This window comes from Meleagris gallopavo, chromosome 8 (genome assembly GCF_000146605.3).
Source record: "Meleagris gallopavo isolate NT-WF06-2002-E0010 breed Aviagen turkey brand Nicholas breeding stock chromosome 8, Turkey_5.1, whole genome shotgun sequence".
NCBI classification, from domain to species: domain Eukaryota; kingdom Metazoa; phylum Chordata; class Aves; order Galliformes; family Phasianidae; genus Meleagris; species Meleagris gallopavo.
This window is the reverse complement of record NC_015018.2, coordinates 20,615,120-20,640,592: the sequence shown is the minus strand read 5'-3', so window position 1 is coordinate 20,640,592 and position 25,473 is coordinate 20,615,120. Positions and strand designations below refer to the sequence as shown.

Genomic DNA, 25,473 nt, shown 5'->3' with positions numbered 1-25,473 from the left:
ATAGGTGAACGGTTGGACTGGATGATCTTTTAGGTCTTTTCCAACCTTGGTGATTCTATGATTCTATGACATTTACAATAACTTTGTCCTTTTCATCATATTGTGTTTGTCTTTATAAAGCTTCATATGAATAAATGAAACAAGAAAAATGCTCAGAATCCTGGGAACACAGTTGAGTGTAATTCATAAAGGATTATTATAAAGTACTTCAGAAGCATATTATTGAGATTGCAAAAAATCAAAGACTTCAGGTTTGAGAAATCCTGGAATGTGGTTGATTGCAATTTAACCTTAGTTTAATTTTCTTCTGTATATGCAATGAGACTTCTTTTTCTCCAAAGAAATAAAACTTCCTTCAATTTTTGTAACATACTTAGGCCTCCTTCACAAGAAAAGAAATATACAGTGCCACAGAGCTGTTTGCTGACAGCATCGGCAAAAATCATAGGCTAGCGGCTAACATATTATTAACCAGTCTTTTCTTTGCAAGTTGGGCTCCTTCAATCTCTATCTGTTTTAGCTCCATCTCTTTCCTAGTTCCTTCCTATAACCTGTCTCTCCTTCAAATTTCTAATTTATCTTCAGGTTCCACTCATTTCATGTTCCAGATTAAAGCGAGATAAACACTGTTTACTCAATTATTTGGGGCCATTGGAGGTTTACCAATTTCTCGTTGCCACCTTAGAGCATTAATGATGAATTTATATATTTTTTTCTTTCATTCATCCCCAGACATAGTTTTTCATGTCCCTTTTCATCTCAGTTTCTTCAACCAACACTTTCCCCCCATTTAAGAGGAAATCTGAGACTATGTACCCTAATTTATAATTTATCCAAGCATACTGATTGAATAACTGAATCAAAACACATGGAAATTGTTAGCTCTCTAAAAATTAAAATGAATAAGAAGATATCCTCAAAATGTTTTGAGTCTGCTCCTGTCCTCCAATGCATCTCCCATTTCTTCAGCAATCCAGGTTTCACTGTTGTGTTCAGAAAACACACCAAACAAAGGAAGCAGCAATTAGAGACATTTATCTTTGTGCTGGATGTACAACTTGCTATTATAAAGAGATTAAAATCTAAGCTGCAAAGAGCACAGAGGAGAAGCACACTGGAGGAAAATGCATAAGCATTTTTAACTTATTCAGAGGGTAAAAAGTTGATTACTTTAATTCTTAATTTTTAAAAATAGAGCAGGTGCAAAAAGAGAATATCCCCCAAATCACATCTGCAATTGCCACTTTCCTCAGAGAGGAAGAACTGAAACGTAAATGAAAGTGTATACATCTGTTTACAATGGCTCAGTATTTAATTATAGTAATGATTATGCGAACAACTGATCACACTAGAAATCAATGTTATAAACTTTGGATATCTATGTTTACTTTAGCTTTAATCCAGTCATTATTGCAGACATCTAAAGCAAACTCCGCAGCTGCAGCATGTTTAATTCATTGAGATGTTCTTCAGGCTGACTGTCTCACTGTTATAACTTCATAATTTTAGAGCAGCATCTGCCAAAATAAGTCTATAACATCTCATTTTTTAAGAATCATAAAAAATGTCTCTTTAACTGTGCAAGTAAACTTAGGCAGGCTTCTTCTGCCCCCATAGAGAGGAGTAAATTCTCTTAAATGACACAAGAAAACTGATTTTGAGACTATCACTGTGAGACTATAACTGTTGAATATACAGTTAGACATGATTATTATGTCTTTATGTAATAAAGTGAGGGTACAGAATCAGAGCCAGCTCTTCTTCCCAGCGTATTAGGTAGTGACAGAAAAGAATTTCTGCTGGGAAAGGAAAAATAGCTTTTTGTTAGAAGACCTGTTTACAAAGACGAGGGAAGTGCAGGCAATCTGTCTGGCTTTCTCAGTGCTGTCTCTACTCTCTGCTGTCCCAGCTTCTGTGCAATGATACTTTCCTTGTAACCACTGTAATCATCTTCAATTTTACATCTGCATATACTAATTAGCCAACTCACCATACAGATGCATCCTTTCCCACTAGTATGACCACTGCCAGGTAAGACTTCTCTCAAAAGAAGTTACTGGCTGAGTGGCATACCAGCACAGCCTTAGGCTTAGCCAGAGAAAAATGTGAATGTCATGGGGGAATCTAGAAAGCCAAGTACATTGCCAAGCAGAATGGGCTGGGCTGCCTGCTTGTACACCATGACTGTCTGCAGTTTCTTGAGCAAAAGATGGGGAGCAGCAGAACTCAGAGTGCTTACAAACGCTATGGAGCCTCATAATTACAGTCATATAAGGCATTTATCTGGGCTGCAATCATCTCTTCACTTGGCTCTACACATATATGTACAGAAAGACAGGGCAAGCCCTCCTTGGCAAGTTAAGGATTTCCCTAAATAGGAATACTTTCTGCAGGTAAATGACTAAGGATTGTGCAATACTAATGATGACTATTGCATGGAAGTGATGTTCACAGTATGGAAGAAAATAAAGCCCCATAAGTTACCCCCGTTATATTTTTACCACTTTCATTAGGAAAACCATATATTCTCTTTAAAAAAATTGGGATCATAGAGTTTTACTGTTTTCCCTGTAGCTTTATAGCATTTAATGTTTTGCAAATTTGGGTCCTGCTATGAAGTTTTTAGAGCATCTTGTGAATTCACCACTCAAAGCAGTTATATAAACCTCCTCTCCAGCTATTCAACAACTAAGTAATATTTAATGTCATTCAAATCCACAAAGTGGTTATTAAATGCAAAATTGTCATCAGTCATATCCAGTGTTCTGCATAATGCTAAATTTTTTTTTCCAATTTTTTTTAACAATAGAAAATATTAAGGCAACAATTTCCTATCTTAAATTTTCATATGGCATAAAACTAATAACTGCTTTTGGCTCCAGTGGCTCTTCAAAATAATCCTGAGCTTGTGATCTACCTCTTACAAAAACCCAGTAACTTGCAATGTTAGTGCAATAATATGAATATGAATATGTTAATAATTTAATCAATTTTTTACACACTAGGAATGCCAAGAAACCTTTTTCTTTTACAAAAAATAAAAATAAAAATAGCAATGCCAATTGTTTACATCTCTTAATTTTGCTGCTCTGAACTGCTTAAAGTAATTATCAGGCTCAAGAGTTTTTCTTAAATACTCTTGAAACATTTGGATTTAGAAAAATCTAAATCTACAAGGCAAATCCAGTCCTCAGATCCCACAGAAAGTTTGAGGATACAAACAGGAAAATGGTGTGATGAAGGTACAGGAAAGAGACATTCCTACAAGGCTACAATCCAACCATGAAGCTGTTGCATATGACATCTCTAGAAATTTCCCACCATGAAGCAGGTATAGAGAAAAGCACCGGTGGCATCCTAATGTTTCAAGCTCATCCTCTCTCTAACCCAATCTCTTATTCAGCCCAATTCCTCCATGCTCACTCATATACTCAAAAAAACACTGATTAGGGAAATATACAACTCAGAACTTCTGATATGAATCACTTGAAAACAGTTCCTGTTTTATCCAAGATCTTCTCTTATGAAATGGAAAACAATTATAGCTCAAATGTAGAGCACAGAAGACTTCTGCCAGCTCATTGGCTTTTAAGAACTGCTGAATGGCAAATAGCATCAAGAGCAACTAATATACCTTGAATGAAAGCAAAGAAAAATAAGGAATCCCACCATAGTTGAAATTCTATGAAGAAAGTTTTAAATATCCTTATTTTCTGTAGCTACAAGGAATTGTTTCCTCCAAAATATAAAAACAACTCACAGGTACCATCTTTTCTAACAGTGGTTTCTAAGTATTTGTTAATGGTACAAGTTTTCAATTAATTCATATAATAAGGGAATGTAGTTAGGAAGTAATAGTAAAGTAAAGGTTGAGAAATTTTGCATTTCCTCAAACTCAAATTTATGCACAGTAGAAGAGATGATACTGGATTTGAATGGTACAGTAGATCTTTCAGAAACATTTTCCGTATCTAGGAAGGCTAGGGCATTCTCACACTCATCTTCACAGGGAAATCATTCATATGATTTCAGTTGTTTGAGAACTGGAATGCAGGTTCCTGCATTTGCCAGGAAGACAGTTTTAGCAATCAAGCTTCCTATTTAACATGCATAATCACAAAAATATAATATGCTACTGTCATGTGAATGGACCTACTCTGTAAAATGCTAATAGTTTTTATTTTGTTGGATCTTTTCTACTCATTTAAATCTGTTATTTCCATAAAACATTGCTCCAAAATAAATAGATAGATAGATAGATAGATAGATAGATAATCCAATAGAACATAAGTTACCCAGCATTTTAAAAACTGTAAGCCTATTTGAGCTCCCAGCAGCTTGCCTATCTTCTCAACCTGCCTGACAGGCTACTGGGAGCCTGAGTTCAAATAAGTCATTCTAATTACATCAGGTCTTATTGTCTCCAAGAGCCTAGAGAAGCCAGCCAAGCTGAGTGCCTCAGAGCTGGCAGCCCTAAGAACTGTCTGATCTTTGAAGGCTTAGAACTGTCTCACCTGCAGATTGTTTCCAAAGCTGAGATTCAAACAGTATTTGCAGAAAGTATCAACATTTTGACTTGCCCTCTGATTAAAAGAATAGGCATTTTGAGTGATCAAAAATCCTCCATTAAATATTTGCACTTTCTCCTAGTTTGGAGGAAAAGACAAAATGTTGAGTGATCAGAATCTTTTGTTAAACTGAACTAGTTTCTTGTACAGTGGCTAACCACTTATCCTTAACTGTACTTCTACATCATATTGCTGTTTTGAAATGAGATTATGGAAGGTTGAAGGATTTGCTTAAGAGTACAGAAAGAATTTGGCTAGATATGGGATCCAAATCGCAGGTTAATAGCCAAACCTCTGGATTATCTCCTCAGGCCACATAGCAATTTTTGCTTTCTTCAGCTCATAAAGTTGTCACTTATTTCCAAGTGTCAAAAATTCTTTTTCCTTTTCACAACACTTCTTTGAGAGCCAAATCAAGCTTAAGATGTGGTTCAGAAAACTTTCAGAGAACATGAAAATAGGAAAGTTGTTTGACCGTTTTCCGGGATCACTCGTTTGAACAGGTACGCAATCCTTTGGCTGGCTGTAACCATATCAGTCTCTCAGAATGCATGCCCAATTACAAAGTGATACAGCAACAGAAATGTGTATTGGGCAAGAACAGACCTACCGCAGATGTAATTTTCAGCTTGCATATGATTGCCATCCCCCTTTGTTAACAGCTCTTCCTGACTTTCCAAGTTCAGAGTAGCATACACAACCTTGGAGATTCAAACTGATAAACTCCACATCGTATTGAGCTTGCTCATGCAACCTTTCCTTCAAATCTACACTGTCTTTCCTCAAAAGGAGTAGTAGTTAGTGGGACAGCTGTTTTCACTTTCATCATCATAGGCACATCAGATACTAGTGACAGGCACAGTATCAAAACAACCATGTGTGTCAAGTCTTTCGGAAGCTGAAGAAGGACCTTTTATAGTGATTGCAAACAGAAAGGGCATCATCCAGATGATGCAACAAATCTAAGGATGTTTATAACAAAGATTGAGTATGTGAGTTTGACCTTCAAATGGACGAATCACAATGAAGAACAGGATTGGGACAATCTACTATTCATGAACTGCAAGATGCAGCTTCAGATAACATTCAGGGACTCACAGAAGAAAAAAAGAATCCAGCATATTCATGTTCCTGTGGCACCCTGGCAAGTTGTTGCCATCCTTATTGCAGTCCCGTTACAGTTTAGCAGTAGTGTTAATATACATACGGGAAATTAAACAGCACTGGAATCTACAAAACCAACAGGTCAATAGAATTTCGTATTATGGAGAATGAGGAAGATTTTCTTTAAGGAATTTTCTTTCTAAAGTAGAGCACATACTCCACTCAAGATTGATTTCATGGGAGAACAGTAATTTCAGTACAACTTTAACTCTGATCCACGTTAAAGAATGTAAAAATCCCAAATCATAAAGCCCAGCTTCAGACATCCCTCTCATGCACCCCTCTGCATGTCAAGAGTACTCTAGCTAATATCACCAGAAGTTGGTAAAGGAGCAACTAAAAAGTCTGCTGTTCCTGAACCTTATTCTAGATTGCTGAAACTATGTAAGTGGAGAAACATTCATGCTTCAAGAACAGCTATTCCTTTAAGGACAAAAAGCCTGTGGCTTGCCAGCCACTCTAAAAATCACTTCAAATATCAGCTCACATTGTAAGTGAAAGTAAGTCATACATTTGTTACACCCTCATGCAAGCAAATGATATTCCTCTTATGTGCTTAGAAATAAAGCAGGGATTAGAGCTGTATCTTCCTTAGTTTGATCCACTAGGATCTCGCTCCATTTCATCCAACTAAAGAGCTGTCACGATGCTGTCAAAACTTGCCAATGACTGCCATAGTACATCAAAAATTTTAATCACTGCAAAGAAATGCCTTTCAAATCTCAGTATGTAGCAAACTGTGTTATACATATGCATGCTAAAATCTGAAGTTCAGACAGTGATCTGATGACCACATTACACAAATACATAAATATGTATTTAAGCACTGATTTCTGTTGCTTCTGAGTACATCTAGATGCAGTACATGTTCTAACCAAAAATCTTCTGTGGTGGGTTACCAGTGACCCTGAGTCCAAGACATAGGCGCATAAAAACAATGAGTTATGCCATTATTTTCAGGTAAAAGACCTGAAAAGCTTTCAGATTTTCTAAGGAAAAGTCAGTGTTAGTTGACCTGACTTATAGTTTACTTAGAAAAGTGAAATTCTGTTTGGAATTGAAAATGGCTCAGCAACAAAATCATATCTACTTTGCCTATAGAGCATATGCTTGATTCCTAAATCAGGGAAGTTTTACACTGAGAATTTTACTGGCCTTGTTCATAAATGTGTCAAGCCATTTGTAATCAGTGTAACAGTAATAATAATATTATAAGACACTGGATGCATACAAGTTCATTTTCTTCCTGATTGCTGATCAATGAATTCCTTAATTCCCTGAGCATGGAAATTATCATAACATTTAATCACTAGTAGATGTAAATCACAGACACTTCATACGTCAGGTTGTTATAAACAAACGCTGATTTGCAAAACGTACAATTCTACAGAGGCATAGATTTGGACATCTAGTCACCTCCTTGTGAAAAAAATCGCTCTCCAATAATTGGTAGTGAATTTTCAATTTTTTTCATTACTGTTTTCCTACCAAGTTTTATGAAATGCCATCTTTTTTAGAAAATAAACAAATCATCAGTTTGATAGCTGCACACTGTCTTCTGAAATCTACAACAGTAAGAAAATGATTCACACTAGAAGGGGGAGGAATATAATAATCAAGGCTGAGGAATAATTTCAGACTGTAACTTTGTAACGAGTCCCTGGAGAAAATACCTGTTCCTTTTGTTCCCCTCTGCAAAGCTATGTAATTGATGTCTAACTGCTATGCTAATGTTTCCTGGTTCTGTCAGAATCCCTTTGGAAACAGACTGAAGTAACAGGGGTTCTCTCCTGGTGCTACTCCCATCGGTAAGAGAATATGGGATTCTCTGACATCATCGCGCTTCAGGCAGTAGGACACAGTGGAAGCTCCAGTGGCAAAGGGCTAATAACTATTAATATAAAAGAATGAAATATACTAACTAATTTTCAGAATGTAGAGCAAACCAGGAAACAGTTGCCTTTAATAATGAAAGACTGGTACTGTTCCACTGTTTTAATAATAATAATGATAATTAAAAAAAAAAAAATAAGCAAAGCATATCTGCTATAGTGTGTTTTATAAACTTCTTATATCAGAAAGCAAAGTTTTAAAATAATGACAGTTAAGTGCAACCAAAAAAAGGGTTTGGTCCTCATTAGAAAGCAGAACTCATTTCTCTACCTGACCTTCCTATCCCTTTCACTTTTACACACAAACACACATGCAGTCACCAATGAAAAAAACAAAGCAGAAGTGATTTGTCCCAGCTCCTGAACCACACATACCACGGTGCCTATTTCAGAGCCATGCATGACAGCTGGTCTGGACAGAACAGTGACCTCAGGTAACTCTCCCAGTTTGCTGAAGAGTCGTAATTTGGAAAAGATGTGATTCAGTTTTTACCTGTGGTGCCTAATTAACTTTAATCAATATTACTTTGTGGCACCCTTAGCAACCTGCATAAGCTTTCATGTTTGTTTTCTGGTTGTTTTTAGCTTTGTGAAAGCTTCAATTTGAGAAAGGAAGACATCCTTCTCAAAAAAAAGTGTCATTATGACATTGGATAAATTTTAGCAGCTACACTTCCCAGACACAAAATTACTGCAAATGTCTCCTTCTATACCATGGGTGGCCATCTCAAGTTTTACAGCTGCAAACCATTGCTCAATTATGTGGACGCCTGACTTTATTACACACTGGGTGGCACTGTGGAAGGCTTTTTGTTCAAAATGTATTTTATATGAACAACTTCACACAAAATTGCAAAGTTAAAAATAAGAAAAAAAATATTCTGTCAATTTAACACATTTGATTGTAATAGTGGAACACATGGGCAAGCAGGGAGTATCTCTTCCTAGCTATTGTTAGAATGACACAATAGGATAAAAGGTCCTGTTTTAAATAGGTTTTGTGTTCGGTGCTGCCTAGTACAAATTTTTTCATATTGAGTGCCTGCCTCAAAGAAGGCTTTATTTTATGGAAAACTTAGGTTATCTCTGAGAATGTAGCAGAGAAAAGAATAGTATTGTACTGTGTCAAAAGACTGTCATTAGTCCTTGTTTGGAAATCTGGAGTGTGTCTGTATCTTGCACTAGAAAATAAAATTTGGAAGCAAACTGGCTGTGTCTGGGATTAAATGAGAAAAGGAAGATGTTGGTATTTTTTTAATGGATGAAAAAAAAAAAAGAAAATCCAAATCAAGTAGAGTCCATCCAGAAAGGAACATTTGATCAATTTCTGCTATTCACTTAACCCTAGAATAAGGATTTCATGTTCAGGACAGTTGAAATTACCCATATAGGCTTGGATTTTCTTTTCCTTGCTCTTGTCAAATAATTACTGCAGTTAGTAGTAATAGCAAGGAAAAAAACTGTAAATCTGGCTTGTTGGTCCCACTACTGATTTTGTTTCCTCATCTTTGGGCAGTACAATGAAGAAACATGACTTGAGACTCAGACATAAAGACTGATAAAAAGCACTAGAGATTCAGTTTTAGCTTATAGCCTTGAGAAACGTGTCATGGTTATATACTTTTTTTCAAAGTCCTGAAGCAGATACTCCATAGGATAAAATCCAATCCAGATGCTGACAACAGAGGACTCTTCCAATCAGTGTTTTTCTAGATCTCACTATGCCTCACCTGAAAATTTGGAATTTCAACATCAGCCTTCTTCCCAGATGCCATTGTGAAGATAAATTCATCATTTTACTGTGCAATGTCTTCATTAGCCCACTAAAATTCCCATGGAAACATGTATCGTGTAATGATATATGCATGCATCCCACATGGGCAATTTTTGTAGGATACAAAGAGTAACACTAGCATTTCTTTGTAATTCACTAGTGCAGTCATCTGTTACACTGGAAAAGTTACCTGAAAGAGCACATATTAACCTACAGATAAGAATATTTGCTACACTATGTTGCTGCAAAGGGTTTGTATTTTGAAAGCATTTAAAATATAAAAGAAAGACAAGTAGGGACATCACCCCTGAGTTCATGAAGAAGGTTCTCCCTTAGACATGTAATTGCACATTATCTACTATGCAATTTTGTATTTTCTTCTGAAGCATCTAGTATTGACATTGTTGGAGACAGAACATTTGACTAAATTGATCATTAGTCTGATAATTTCCCTGGGTTTCTATGTGAGCTGAGGATTCTCTACCATCTGAGCCTGACTAGCACATATAGATACAGCTGAAATGGAGTGAGCACTTAGATCACTGCTGCATCTCATAAACAATGAGAAAATGCTGTATGTCAGTAGAGATGCTAAAAGCAGCCTCCTTTGTATAAGCAATACAGAGGAAGGATTAATGTAAAAATTTGACATGGTATTTTGCCTTTATAATGACATCAATAAACATCTTCAACATTGAGTTTGCTTCTTATTAAAATGCCCTATTAAAAATACAGACATTAAACCAGATAAATGCAGAGATCAGTATATTTGCAGCCAAAAGCTTTTAGAATAGCATTATTACCATTTCACCAACACTAACAAGCCTGGTGAAACAACTATGCACAGAGTTCTGAATACAAGTCTTTAGAAGTATGATGATCCCTGATTTCCTCTTGGTGTCATTCTCTATTGGAATTTCCTAAGGCCTTTAGTTGAACAGATACTAGTCAGTATCTCTTTTTTCCTCCAAAATGTTAGTACAATCTCCATTGAAATTGTGCCTATGACAGAGAAATGACCTTTCATTCTGAAACTGGACAATAAAGTACTTTTTTCAAATGTTTGCAGATGAGTTGTTTTCTATTTTGTGAAGGTTTCATTCCAAGAAATTATCTCAACTATGCCAAAGATTTCCAGATTTACTGGTTCAGGCTGAATCAGGCTGTATCAGTAAAACTACATCTTGAGAAGATGGGACTATTTTACAGATATAGCTTCAAGCTAAAATATTTTATATATGTGAATATAAAAAAAAAAAATCTGAAAATACAAGTTCAGAAATAAAAATCTGGTAACTTATTTTTGAGGGCAAACAGTACCTTTCTCTTATCATATAAGGCATGGTTATCCAACATCATCTTCCTTTCATGAGTAGCATACCTCCGCAAATCACGTCCAAATTGCTGTAAAAAAACAAACAAACAAACAAACAAAACAACAAAACAGAACACAAATAACTAATTCTGGCAAAACAAAACTGTTACCTCTCTATAAGGATCCTAACAGCAAACCAATAATAAATGAACATGGAAAAATTGCCTCTATCAAAAGATAATAGTCTGAACAAATGAATCATCTGAAAGGGCAATGATTGGCAATGATCCATCATTTCAGCTGGCTGGTTTGAGAATAGCTGGATACTACAAGAGAAAGTAAGGCTATGTACAGAATACTATGGGCTCCCACAGCCCCTAGGTGAATTATCTCATCAAGTAGCAGGAAATGAGCAAGGTAGAGAAAGATGGATTCCTTGCCTACAAAGGGCCTCTCAAACTACATTTTCAGAGCAGACACCTGCCTGCAGAATTGAGAAGGGCTTTTAAGCAGCCAGACATCTCCTGGATAAGATGGACCCCAAATATTGCAGGACTTAATCCAATATCCAAGTAAATACATTTTATCATCTCAAAATAGAAATGTGGCTGAAGTAACTCATCAGCTCAGCAAGAGAACACATCAATAGCTGTAACTGGCCTCATATAAAACACCCTGCTTCTGATTAACTTAAGTAGAATAGAGAGGCAATGCTTCTAGCACATAAAAAAGCTCATTCAGAGCAGGCTTAGAAGCTCTTGGTAATACCATGTAATATCAGAGGGAAAGAATGTAAATTATATACTAATTCTGTCTGGAGAGAGACTAATTGTTTAAATTTTGAGTTTGCAATTATATAGAATTTATCTTGAAAATATTGTGCTATTTTATGTTATACTCAGTACAACAACTACTCATTACAATGTCTATTATGAAAGTAGCTATCATTTGAACTTTTATTTTCATATTAGAATCCTAATGAAAAAAAATTATTTTAGTTCAAAGCTAACAATTTTAAAGTTTTATTATTTTTTACAATACACAAATAAAATAAAACTGACGCACAAAAAAATTTCATTAATCCAAAGAGAAAAGGATCAAACTGTTTTCAATTTTCTATGAAACAAATTAAGTTCCAAATCAGAACATTTTTTCCCCAAATGGTAAACATCCCATAACATCTTTATGATAATTCTGTAACACTTTCCAAATCATCTCTTTATTCAGTAACAATTTAAGCCGCTTGTTAACACTAGTGTGATGTAAAAAGTCAATAATGTAAGAGACTATAAGCCTAGCTCTTCATTTCACAAACCTAAACACTGTGCTTCAAGGAAAGTGCATGTTAGCCAAAAACATCATTGATGAGTTCAACATCTACAACCTAAGATCACTGATTTTGAGATGTGGAGAACAGGAATATTTTTTAAAATGCCATGAATTCAGAGTAGTGATGCAAAAGCAAAAATAGGTTAGCAGTGCAAAGAAAAATAGACTGCTATGGTTACTCACCCTGGAGCCAGTCCAGCCTAACAAAGCATATGCATATTGCTCAAAGGGGGTTATGACCAGATCCACACGGATTGCTTTCCAGTCTTTGACTTCTGCCATGTCACATTTTTTTGACATGTTGTAACTGCTGTTGTCTACTCTTGCCTGGTATAATTTTAAAATTGCAAAACACTTCTGAAAATGATCCATGGCATCAACATGCCTGCTTGGAATCTGTTCCTTAACAAATGTTGATTCAATTATATCACAATATAGAAGTAAGCCCTAAAAAGAAGACATTGTTTGCATTAAATTACTGGATTGAAATGACAGACTTTCTAGATAGCTATTAAAGTTGTTTGTAAAATGCAATTTCAGTAAACACAGAAGTGTGAATAGCCAAGTCTGGGTAAAATTTATACAATAAACCAAGTATAACTTTTGGAAAAATATTAGCTGATTTTTGGAGGGAAATTTAAAGTGCTAATCATCCGATAGAGACATCCTATCGTATACAAAGACATTTGTGGTTCTTCTCTTCCTTGCCTTCCCCTTAAGGCTTTTGTAGTTGATGTCAACAGAAATTCTGGAGTAACTACTGATGCTTTCTCACAAGGCAGACATCTAGTAAAACACGGTAGTGGAGAAAACAATCTTGCTGACAGCTTCCAAACAAAGAATTTGGGCTATCTGTGTGAGATTTCCTTGTGACATGGCCCTGATCACTACTTTTGTTAGAGGGGAGTGAACCATAACAAAGTGGTGAACATAGAGTCAGAATTTATTAAAATATAAACATTATTTAATAATAAAGACAGTTCAAAGTGAGGATAAAAATAGAAGTAATAAAGTGTTGTGAATGAATTCTTTCTAATCCAGCATTGCAGGAAAGGCTGGGCAGAAGAGACAGTGCCTTCCTCCATCTCTGTAGCCAGCAACCTTTCAAAAGTTCCTGGGTTTGCTGTAAACTCTGCACTATTCTCTTTAAGGTCCTTAGGAAAAGCATTTTTCTGACATATCTCAGCCCTGTTTCTGTGCATTTTGTTTGCATTTCTAGGCAACTTTCAAGGCTACTGATTTCCTGGGCATTTCAGATTTACCCTGTACTCCCAAAGGTTTTTAAATCTCTCCATGTTCAGTCACCCTCAAGTGAAGAGCAATCTTCCCTACTCCCTGCAGCCAGAAATCTTCTCCTCACCCAAAGCACAGCACCTGGGACATGACAAAGACCAGCCTCCCTTTCTCTGCTACCCAGCACAACATTTTTTAGCAAATACAAAACATCAAATACAAAAGAGCAAAGTAATAAAGTAGATATTGACCATAACCCTGCTTCTTTCAGTCATGGTTGGGATTTCAGAATAGAAATGGGGCTTTATATGCAGTAATATAGCAACATGCAGTATCACTGACACTATCAGAAGGGCTCAGCTGGCAAAGAGATTCCACTTTCTGAGCGCAGTTCCAACATGATGAAAACACTCAGATGTGTGCTTGACTCCTGGTACTCAACTTTAATTTAAATTTTATAGATTCATAAAATACAGGAGACCACTGCAATTGCCTCTCTCTGCAACGCTACACAAGAATTAGAGACTACTGAGATTTGTCTTTGCAAAGGTATTGTGGCTTTGTTATAAAGGTTAGCAACAATGGTGCAGAAACCACTTCCTCAATAGGTTAACTCATGTTTACTTATTATTGAGAAAAACTACTAAGCTGAATTTACTAACCACACTCAAGCTAAATGAGCCTTTTAGTTTTCTCTTCAAGATCAACAGGCCAAAGGGTAATTGTCAGCTGTCTTATCGTAGTTGTTTCACAGTTCTTTAAATTTACTTCTCACACTTCTGTGGTAAGATGAACAGACTGATTTTTAAAATTTCCATCCCCAGGATTGTTTTATGTGCTTGGATCAAATTTTCTCTCCCCTCTGAAGTCCCATAAATGTGTATGTATCCTCCTTCCTCTTCTCTAGGAATTTTTATATTAGTCTCACCACAAAAAACCCCCACAATCCTCACTTTTAGTTTACATATCCCTTATTATATGGTGAAGAAGAAAGAATCATATCAGCTTTTGTTATAGGTTTTTTTGTTGTTGCTTTGTTTTCTTTTCTTTTAAAATCTGCAATATTGAACTGAAGTCATTTAGAAGCAATTTTCTTAGATGGTTATCCACGGTTAATTACAACATTCTCTACATCAGATCTCTTATAAACACAGCTGATAATGAAAAGATTTTTAGAAGGATATCTCCATTAAAAAAATAGTCATAATTTAAAATATACATATATATTTTTTAGCGTAGTGCAAGTATGATAACTTTATGGGGTAACTTGTTAAATATCTTATAAAATACTTCACAGCAATAAAGTTACTTCAGAGCTAGTGCAGGGGAAAAAAAAATAGCACAACAGAAACACTTAGGAAGATGTGAATTCCAACTCCCCGAAGAGGCACTGACAGGTATTTTTAGATTTTCAGCCTTGATGTTTTTGTTGAAGATGGTTCCAAATTAACAATCACATTATTTTATTAGGAATCAGTCACAGGCTGTTCTATGAGTCACTGGTCCAGTTCTTTTAATGAAAACTATTTGCCTTGGATAAACATTTTTTTACTTCTTTGGAATTATTCCTGATTTTGAAAATAGTTACAAACTGATCTGAGAAAACTTCTTATGTAGCTCCCCATCTGGGATTAATAGTTTCCAAGTCTGTTGATTTGAAAATGCTTATTTTTAGCAGGTGCTCTCTTATATCCATCCTTAAAAGTGATTATAATTTTTACTTGATTTTACCCCAGTGTCACAAGGAACTGATACTTGCTATTTCCAAATTAAAAAGTATAGTTGTAAATGTAAACAGAGTAAATTTGACATGCAGTCTTTGCTGTACTGAACACACTAAAAATAAATATGTTCCCTTTACCTAAAGTCACCCAAGATATCACAACTAAAGAAGGTCCTGCCCTCAAAGTCTCCCAGCTGTTTTAAGGTACAGCATTTAAATACATGTCCCACCCATTTGTTTGCTGGTAAGATGGTTGTTTTTCTTCCTCTCTAACTTCCTACTCTTCTGTTTAGGACAAGGGAATGCGCCTTGTGCACCTGAGATTTAACATCAAGCAATTATGTAGCAGTTAATGATTCAGTACTGGAGCCTTCATATAGCTGTTTTCTCTTGCTGACTAAGCTGCATCTTCTACTTGAATATATTTTAAGAATTTGCAGATGGCCATGGTTAGCAGTTGTTTAAGATATTTAGGAAAAATTATTCTAGGACTAGATATCTCTGGGTTTTCTTGTGGTGTTTTTTTTTCATAATTTGTTGGTCAATTTCTAACGCTGTCATAAAGAGCATAAAATAATAGATACTGCTGTAAATATTTATCTCAACTTCAAAATAAATCACTTAGACAATAATTACATAAGTGCTGAGTTCAACAAGCAGATGAAACCAGATTGAAGGCCATGATACAATCTTTAAACAGGAGCCAAAGCCTAGCCTATATCCATCGGAATGTTTTTGACTGTGGCAGGGTTGGAGATTCATGATCCTTGAGGTCCCTTCCAACCCGGGTCATTTTGTGATTCTGTATTAGGCACTGGTCTTCACCATCACCCCATACAGCTGAAATGGCACGTCTGTACATTTTGAAAAAAGTGTGACTTGAAGGGCAGTCAGCTATGAAGATTGCATGAAGTTCTGGCTACTGCTAGCTGCAGAACAGCAGCCTTCGCATTAGTCTGTCAGAGAATGTCCAGTTGTTTGCGAATTTCAATTTGATCTTCAAACCATAAACTGCTGTAGACCTTGTTTATGCAATCAAGTTTTAAAATGTGGACATTTTCATGTCCCAAATTTACAACACCACCAGAATCAAATGTATTTTTTAGGGCAATTATGTCAATAATCATAAACATTTTCCCTTTTAAAAGTGATTGTGCACACTTACTTAAATAGTCTGAGAGCTGGTACACCAATAGTATGGATAGTAGAGTCAATGCATGATCAAACTGGGGAAAAATCTGAATCAGTAGCTGAAAAATCAATCCAAGTATGGTCTTCACCATTCTTCGCTACTCTTAATTAAACAAAATTCTATCCCATTTTTAACATTACAGTCATAATTCCTAATATTGTTAGGTAAATTAATTCTGTTAAGGCTAATTAATATAGTTTTATACCACCCAAAAATGTAATCCCATATGTTCTTCTGAAATATAGATATGTCATTGTTCTTAATTTCCTTCTCAGAGAGTTTATTGAAGTAGAACAGAATTATTTTCACTGAAATAGTTACAACAATCCAAAGTAGGTTGCAGGCATGTTAGTTCAAGGTTGCAACACGGAAAAATCCCTATTTAGGTGAGGCAAATGGAATTCTATAAATTGGAGCAGCTCAAGGAACTGATGCCTGGGAGCAATCAATGCAGCTAAAGTGAGGAATCATTAGGAAATGGCATCAAAGACTCGATCAGCAATGCAAAACTTTACAGCTGCTGCCTAATCATGCAGCTGCCTTTTTCTACTTGATGCCAATTTTACCAACTAGAAGAACTTGAAATTCCCTATGCAGAAAAATGGTCTGAAATTCTGGGTATGTCCCAAACAGCTTGGTTTTGACAGCCCAGCACCAGAGTTCAGGAACAAAGATTTTTTGCCTCCATGCCACGACCATTTCTACTGGTGGGCAAGAAAGACTGATGGAATTGCACATGCTACATGGGGGACATCTCAGGTGACCAAGTGTTGAATAAGTTAGTCCAGAAAGCTATGAAGTTACCCAGAATTGAGGAAGAGATTCAACTACACATCTGAAAATTAATATATACATAACTTTGTACGTAAACAAGTTATATATACATAAGGGAAATATACATACTTAAACCATATAGATATATGGAGCACACACCAGAAATATCAGACTTCATAACAACTGCCATTGCTGCTGGGGCCTTTATGTAAAACATAGCAAGAAGAGAAAAACTTCTGCCTATTTTATGCAATTTCAGAGGCTGGACAGTCACATTCAGCCCCATCCTCTGCCTAAATAAATGTAAGCCAAATTCTCTTATGTCCCACTGTTGTGCTCTAGTCACCATGCACTAGTCTATTATAGTTAAGAATGCCCTCAACTTCTTCTGAAGTTGAGCCAAAATGCTCAATGAAAAAATCAGAATGCAAAAGGTGAGGCAACATTTGTTTACACAGAGTGAATAGATTTCTGCATGAACAGAGCATTCATCTGAGAGAAATAAGCTTTGTTCTGGCTTCGTAACTGTTTCTGTATCTTGTCTCAGAAACAGCTTTTGTTGCTACTGAAATCCAGCTGTCATTCAATAATCCATGTGCTTCTGTTCTGTGAACTCTGTTTACAAAAACCTTCACCAGTAATGAAAAAGCTAGACCATTCACTTTTTTCTCTCCACCGAATGGGACATCAGGCCTTCCTTTCCCTGATCTGTTCACCTCAGCAAGGGTGAATGATAGAGTCTAAACCAGACCACAGAATGCTGGAATAAGTATACACAGGAAGGCATCCATATTAAAAGCCAAAAGAAAACTGAAATGGCAATGTGAGCTAATGCAACATTATACTTACATGAATTTAAAACAAACAAACAAAAAAGCAAACAAAAAAAAGCAAAAAAAAAAACAAAACAAAAACAAAACAACAAGTAGAGTGCAGCAATGCCTGCAGTAATGCAATCTCTTCTTTCTCTGTTCATGGTACATATCTAACAACAGGAACAGTGCTAAATATAGCTCTATAAGTTTTTAGTGAAAAATAAAATACTCTTTACATAGTATGCAAATGAAGCTTTATTGCCACAGATGGCACAGCCTATATGCCTACAAATTTCCCATGAACCTCTATCCCACAGAGGAATTAATCTCTTACTTCCTTGAAGAAGTTTCCTGGAACCATTAAAACCATAACCTGTGTACTGCATTGCAGCTTTTCTATTTAGCCATGCTACTTTGAAGTTCAGCAGAGAGACTGTGTTCTCTTTACTTCAGCCCATTCATCCCTGATGATGCTGTATCAAAAGAATAATAGTGCTGATTTAACCACTTAGTTCCCAGCAGCTTCCAAAAGAAAAATCTCTAAACTTTTCAGCTAAGAGAAAGGTCCTTTTAAACTATTCAAATAAGGGTAGGGTTCATAGCTTAGGAGTAAAACATTGCAGAATCCTTCACTAAGAGCTGCTGTAAGGAAGGCAACATCATGACCTCAGTGACATTCTTTGATGAATCTGGGCTTTGAAACAGTAGCACAAAACTGGAAAGCTGTGAAACAGCCGACAGGTGTACTGTCAAAAAGTATTACAGCGTTTTAGACTTTTTTTTATTTTTCACTCTTCAAAATCAAAGCTGATAAAAAAGCAAGAGTATAATTCTTCTCTTTCTTTTTGTATTCTGATTTTGCTGGCAGGTAATTTTTTCAGTAGTGATGCTACAAGCCTGTATATTATAACTACCACAGTAAAGAGGATGTAGAGTGTTGTAAGCCATAGAAATTTCTGGGAAAAAAAAATAAAAAATCATTGAAAATGTTTGTCCATAGGTTTAAACAATCTTATTTGGGTTTGATTTTCACAATCACTGCGCACCCCCCTTCTGATATTTTCTTTGTACTCGGATATCTAGAGAAATCCTAATCTTTTCACCAAACCCTTGACCTCCAGCTCTCTCATTGCACTCATTTCTGCCAAATTTTATCCTTAAAAAAAAAAATCAACAAGAACAATTTATTTTCTATTTCTTTCCTCTCAATTCCATTTAATGAAAACACCTCGGGGTGACCTGAAAATCTTCCACCATTGCCAGACTTCTCAGACAACCACTGCTCTCATTAAGGTAAGTGGAATATGACAGAATGGGAGAAGGGATGAAAGGCTGCATTTGGGGACAGGCCCAAGAGTCACAGGAGTTTTTGGAGGACCGAAGCACATGGCTTCCCAGAAGCTCAAGTCTGCTTAAAAAGGTAAAAGCACAACCTACAAGAAGAAATGCAGCTTTGCTTGGAATTAAGGGAGTGGGATAACTGAGGAAGAAGCTTTACATAATAATAAAGAGATAAAAATAGAGCTGCTTCTTAGCAATCATTAATTGCCGCAGCTTCATTACTTTTCAGTGCAGCAGAAAGTTTATCTGCAAGAAATCTATTTCAATATGTACATTTTCCATGGAGAATTATGATGGAAATCAGAGAGATCTACAAAATTAGTAATAATCTTTTAGCATTTTGAAGACCAAAAGTCAGCTGAAGGAAGAGAAATTCCACTAGGATTGTATCAGGAAAGATCTAGTTTGATGCCTTGACATTAAATCCAGTTGAAAGGCTCTAAAACATAACATTTATTCCATCAGATAAGTTTTTGTTTGTTTGGGGTATGTTTTTTAAATCTTTTAAAATCTCTTAACCCATTATACTTTAATTAAAGTCCATGGGTCAAGAATCAGTTCAAAGGCATTCTGGCTAGGCTATCTGCACTGAAAGCTGAACTGCTTAGCACTGGGGCATTTAATGATTCACTTCATACAAAGTGCTGCTCTTTGACATGTTGAAATGTACTCAGTTCCTTTGAATGGTACAGATAATAAATGTCAAAAATATCTTGGCTGGTCAGAAAGGTTGAAAAAGAAACAAAATTTATTATTTCCAACATGCTGTATTTCTGACCCAGGAATATTTTGAGATACCTCCACCTATTATAATTGAAAATTTTCCGAGTTTAAAGCTGTTTGGAAATGAAGAAAACTGAATAGAAAAACCCTTAGATTAACAATTCATCTGTGAAATGTGTGCAGTCAAAAAAATATAGACATCATAAAGGGCTACAACAATTCTCACAATGGAAACCAGGAAAACTGCTAATCTATGGGTTGAAAGGAAGCCAGAACTCCTAGAACTGTATACTCAGTTTTCAGATTAGCTGCCATCACACCATACGGTAACAGAAGTCCACTGTACTTAAAATAGAACTCCCTGAAACAAAAACAGTAACTTGGGAGGAATTACTTCCATTTCAAGAAGAATGCATATCTATATATATATAATTATATATATATAAGTATACATATATACATACATTTATATATACATAAATATACATATTATATATATATAATTTTTTCTTTTTTAAGTATAAGAACAATTTTACTGTGCCACCCAAACCTCCATTTAGCCTAACTTCTTACCTCTCACAGGAATATATAACAACACATAGAGAACTCCTGATACAGCCTTCATCTGCAGCACACTGAGCTGAAGGATACATCTAGATAATCATGATTAATAACCAACTAGAATAACATCCAATTTCAAGAGTCAACTTAACTACTACATAGGCTTAATTCAGTGCTTTTAGAACATATATATATATATAGCTAAATGTTATTATGTTCATACTTGCTTTTTTCCATAAGTTAACAACTTTATGCAGAAGTTCATCATCTTCCCTTTGTCCTGGATTGGTGATCAAAAAATCAATATCATGCCCAATCTTCTTACCCCTGAAAGCAATGAATAACAAGAAGAATAAAAGAGTTAAATTCTTTTTGAATTTTACGCTACTTTCAAAGAGAATATATATATATAGTTTTGGCTGCATTATAAAAAGAACATCAAGCGATAGCAATGTTTCCTGAAACACAATCAAAATTGAATCTTCTCTTTCTTTTATCAGGTCTGTTAGTTTTCTCTGTTAGCTAATAATCTAAAGTTCTGACGCATTTTCTCTGTTGTTCAATTAGATACTGCAGATCCATTTAATGATGTTAAATCTCTTTCTTCCCCTTAAGTCTCAGAAACGAAGGTTTTAGTCATTGCTGGTAAGAAAAAAAAATCATAAACAAAATACCACAATACATCTTAGGAGTCCAGTGCAGTAGGAGCAGGAAAACTCGCCAATATAAACAACACAGTCTTAAAAATTCTTTTTTTTTTTTTTTTAATGACAGGCATAATTCCGAATATTTTAAATTTGTTTGCTTTTAAGTATAATGTTGCGTTTCACAGGGATTGATTTAGGGTTGTTGTTGATTTTTTTTATTTTTCGATTGTCCTTTTGTTTTCTGAGAACAATTCAATCCTAATGTGACTAAAGCTTTTTATTAGACTTACTAGGGATTGAGAATTATATCCATATGCACAGTTTAATCGTAAATGCTCTTAAAGAAAAATGATGTCATAATCTTTCTTTCCTACATTTAAATCCAGACATTCAACTTGCTTTTCATCTAGTTGCAAATTATGTTATTTCTAAATCATATTAAGATGTAGTTATCATTGCAAAACAGGAAAAAAGCAAGCTATTTGGATTGTTTCCTTTCAGAATCATATTTGAGAAAGTCTTAAAATTTATCCTGGATTGCAAAACATCTGAGGCCTGCAGAACCAATACAAATTATTCATTGCATTTGAAATATTGCAATAAGGACTGCATACACGTTTATTTATTGGCTGTAACCAGGCCATCCTATGGAAAAAGCAGAGTCATTTCTGTAGAGATGTTTCTGAAAATAGGTGCAGTATGCAGGAGATGGAGTAAACATCCAGAATCTGAAGTAGCAGCACTTGACTGTAGCATAGCTCCAAAATCTCCTGTGTTACTTGTCTATCAATCTCGTGCAGTTATTCACAAGGGTATGTGATGTTATAGATCAGGTATGTTTCAGTTCAATTCTGTTTTCAGTATCAAAGAAGTTGTAAATTGTTACACAAGGAGTGAAAATTGGAACTATCCAAAACAAAATACTTCCTCCTTTGTAATTAATGAAATGATTCCTTCTCTTGAAGTAGTGTAAAAACTGAACTTGATTTCTTAGACTTGGAAGTTAGTAGGAACAGAGCTGATTGGCAGATGTCTACTACCATTTGTGTGACAGGAAATCATCCAGTCGATGGGTAGTAGAACAGTGTTAGCAGCAAGATAGAAGGAAATGAAAACCTAGGTTTCACATTTGACAAGCAGTCTAACTCACTATAATGAAACTATTATGCCATGTCTGCAGCAAAGTCAAAACTGCTTGAACAGGTGGAAATGATTTCAAAAGAAGTATCAAACAAAGCATCAGTCTAGCCTTAGAATCTGAAAAGTAATTCAAATTCACGAATACTTAGTATTTCAAGTAACAATTTCTATGGTGTTTCTGTAGGATGACATTCATTATCTCATAAATTACCATAATAATTCAAAATTCTTACATAGCACTTTTTACTTCATGTCTCAGAATGTTGCTTTGTTTTATTTCCAAAGGGAAGGAACTTAATGTTCCTATTTTAGAGATGAAGGAAGTGGCATAAGAAAACTTGCCTAAATTATTATAAAGAAAAATAATCAAAAGAACTCTGAAATTGATGGAATCAGGAGTTGATTCCTGATTCTTCCTCTGGTACTCAACACATACTGAATGCATGCATATTTTAATCTTGTCTACAGCTGCCTGCCTTAAGCTGGCTGTAATAAACCCAAGGGGTTCAACCAGCCATCTATTTTGCATAACAGAGTGTATTTACTGATATGCTTGTTATGATTGAAGTTATAATATTTAGAACTGATATAAAAGCATGCAATATATAATTACTGATACTGTCAACCATATTTCAGCTTCTCTTTGAAATGGTTCTTACTGGGTGAATTTCTGACTGAATTTGTTGGCTGTTACTGTAACATTTAGTCAGATCTCCACTAGTGCCACTTGCAATTTTCTTTTTATTATTCCAAATAAATCTATCACCTTCCTTGAAATACAAAAGCAATTTAGTAAATTCATAAGCTTTATAATATATACTACTCATGGCTTGTAAGTCATGTAGAAAAGTGTATGTTGGTCCAGTCCTTCATTCCGATGAATTTGAAGGGAACATGGTCATTGATCACAGCAGAGCAGAGCTTTTCCTCGCATATATATATATATACACACACAGTATAGGATCAGTTAGAGCCAAGTTACTCTGTCCAAACTCAAAAAGCATATGTATATGTTTATCAACAATTATCTCCATTTGCATTGCCAACAGTTTTACTGAAGATGAAGCAAACTGTATACCCTGATATGATATAATAAAGAACTTGAGTTAAAAACTATGGTGCAGATATCTGATCCTCAAATCAGATTTGGAAACCCGGAATTCATCATCCAATTGAGTGCCTCAGAGATAAAACCTATATCTCTTGTTCATTACCAAAGTTCAAGAGGAATGACGTGGACCTCAGTCTTTTTCAATCCTCACCATATTCAGGAAAACAGGTTCCTTACACAGAGCTATGAATTGCCTTCACCATGACACACCATAACCAAGGATATTAAATACATATCCTTCACTTAGGAATGAAAACACTTTGTTTGAAAAACAAATGTCAAAATGATGCTGTGACCATCTATTTTTATCTTGTACTCGGTAGCCCCCTGATTGATACACTGATCCCTCTTCTTTTTATTGACTTATTTATCTCAGTTAGGAATACTGGCAATCTTCCTGCTTCACAGGAGGCAGCTCCTCAGTCATCTCCCCTGCCTCCCACTGTGGTACAGTTCCAGGACCAGAGTTCAGAAACAGCGTTTGAGTCCATGCCAACGTCCACAGGTTATTTACTTACTTGTTATTAGCTCTTGGATTAAAAGCACTCATCCGAGAAGAAGAACACCCAGTCTGGTGCTTTCATAGCCAGGTTATTTGTCATCGAGTGAGCCTTAAATATGAAATGCAGAGCCAGTGTTTGGTACAGGGAGGAAAGTCCTGGGAGTTCTCCTCTCTAAATGGGCATTCCAGTCATTACACTATATCTCAGTTTTTCTGGCCCTACAAATCTTCTATTTTATATTGCAAAGTGCCATGAATCCATGCACGCTAGTGGTTTTAGCACACTAATGGATGGTCAGAGATTGAGAGATATGATTCTGGCAAGCCAGTAAGTACTCTAACCACAAGGCTTTTATATAAAAGTTGAATTATATTATTTAACAAAACTGTTCAGATCCCTTTATATAATCTTTCTTCTTTTATTTAAATCTAAGCCTAAATCCTTTTTAGGATGGAACTATGTAAGAAAACTCCCACCTTGAAGAACTGAGGCTGCAGCTCAGCTTTTGTCCTAATCATTTTGTTCAAGCCTGGCGACTATAAAAGACAGAACACTATTTATTTAGTATGTTCAATTCTCAGCTGACTAAACTCTTATAAAGCTAATGATTGACTGCAAAGGAACACTTATTTTTAAAGTTGTTGGAATTTTCTTTTTTAATTTTTAATTTACAATACAAAATCTAGATTCCAAATCATTAAATAATATGAATTAAATTTAAATTTATGGATCAAAAGATAGTATGGTAAGGATAATCACATTTTCCTGTTCTATAAGTTCAACTTAAGCAAGATTCAATATTTTGGAGTACTCTGTATACAGAGCATTTTGAAGCCTCAGGACATTCTATAACAGCTAACCCATACCAGTGGCAATTCTGATAAGCTGGTTTCAGCTGAGGAAAGTCGGACTGACAATTCTCTACCACTAACAGAGCTTTCCTATTGGAGGAGCTTAAAGCACCTTTTATACAGTGATGAGTTATTTTTCAAAACTCTGAAAATCAGTTAGCAAGCACTGAGCTTATAAAGTGTTCAAGTGCATACAGAAGATGCTTTATTTTCATGTGTTCTTGCATTAGGTAAAACTGCAATCTTTTCTTAACCTTGCAAGTCCTTGAAGCACATGAAGTACAAAATGAACATCAGCAGCTATGTTCATAAGACTAACTGCATTTCATGCTCAGTATTTTCCTGAAAACATAAGCATCAAAGATAAATCACAGGCAGCAAAATTCCTCTGGATGGATCTGCCATAACACTTACTTATTATTACCTTTACTATTGATGCTATGTTGAGCATAGAAATATTACTTCACAATGTTGTCTCAATACGCTAGGTTTTCCCCACAAAATAAGGAAAGGAATTTCTTCTTTGAAACATTGCAGCCTTAGTCCTAGATTTGTTCACCACCACTTTCTGTACCTGCTGCCTTCAGTTGTGAAGACCACCTTCAGTAGCAGCACATTTCTTCAGCTGTGGTCAGATGGTACCTCCAATATCTGCTGTACTCACAGTATATACACACAGGCCTGTAATTTCCAGCTAAACTTGCTACACAATAGTTACCCTTTACTGGTACATTCTGTCCTCAGTTTTCTGTCAGATATCGTATTTATCAGATTGACCTACAGTATGTTTTTTCCTCTCTCTCTCTCTCTTTTTTTT

General features: G+C 35.5%; 1 protein-coding gene across 1 annotated transcript in view; it reads right to left on the bottom strand.

Annotated features, from left to right (window-relative positions):
• The window catches only part of DNTT (DNA nucleotidylexotransferase), a 90,470-nt gene that overhangs the window by 17,853 nt on the left and 47,144 nt on the right, over positions 1–25,473 (bottom strand). The window contains exons 8-11 of the mRNA XM_019617706.2: positions 20,632–20,731; positions 15,031–15,033; positions 12,226–12,489; positions 10,719–10,802 (exon numbers count right to left, since the gene is read on the bottom strand). Coding sequence (XP_019473251.1) covers positions 10,719–10,802; positions 12,226–12,489; positions 15,031–15,033; positions 20,632–20,731 — 451 coding nt within the window. The remainder of the gene's footprint in view (positions 1–10,718; positions 10,803–12,225; positions 12,490–15,030; positions 15,034–20,631; positions 20,732–25,473) is intronic.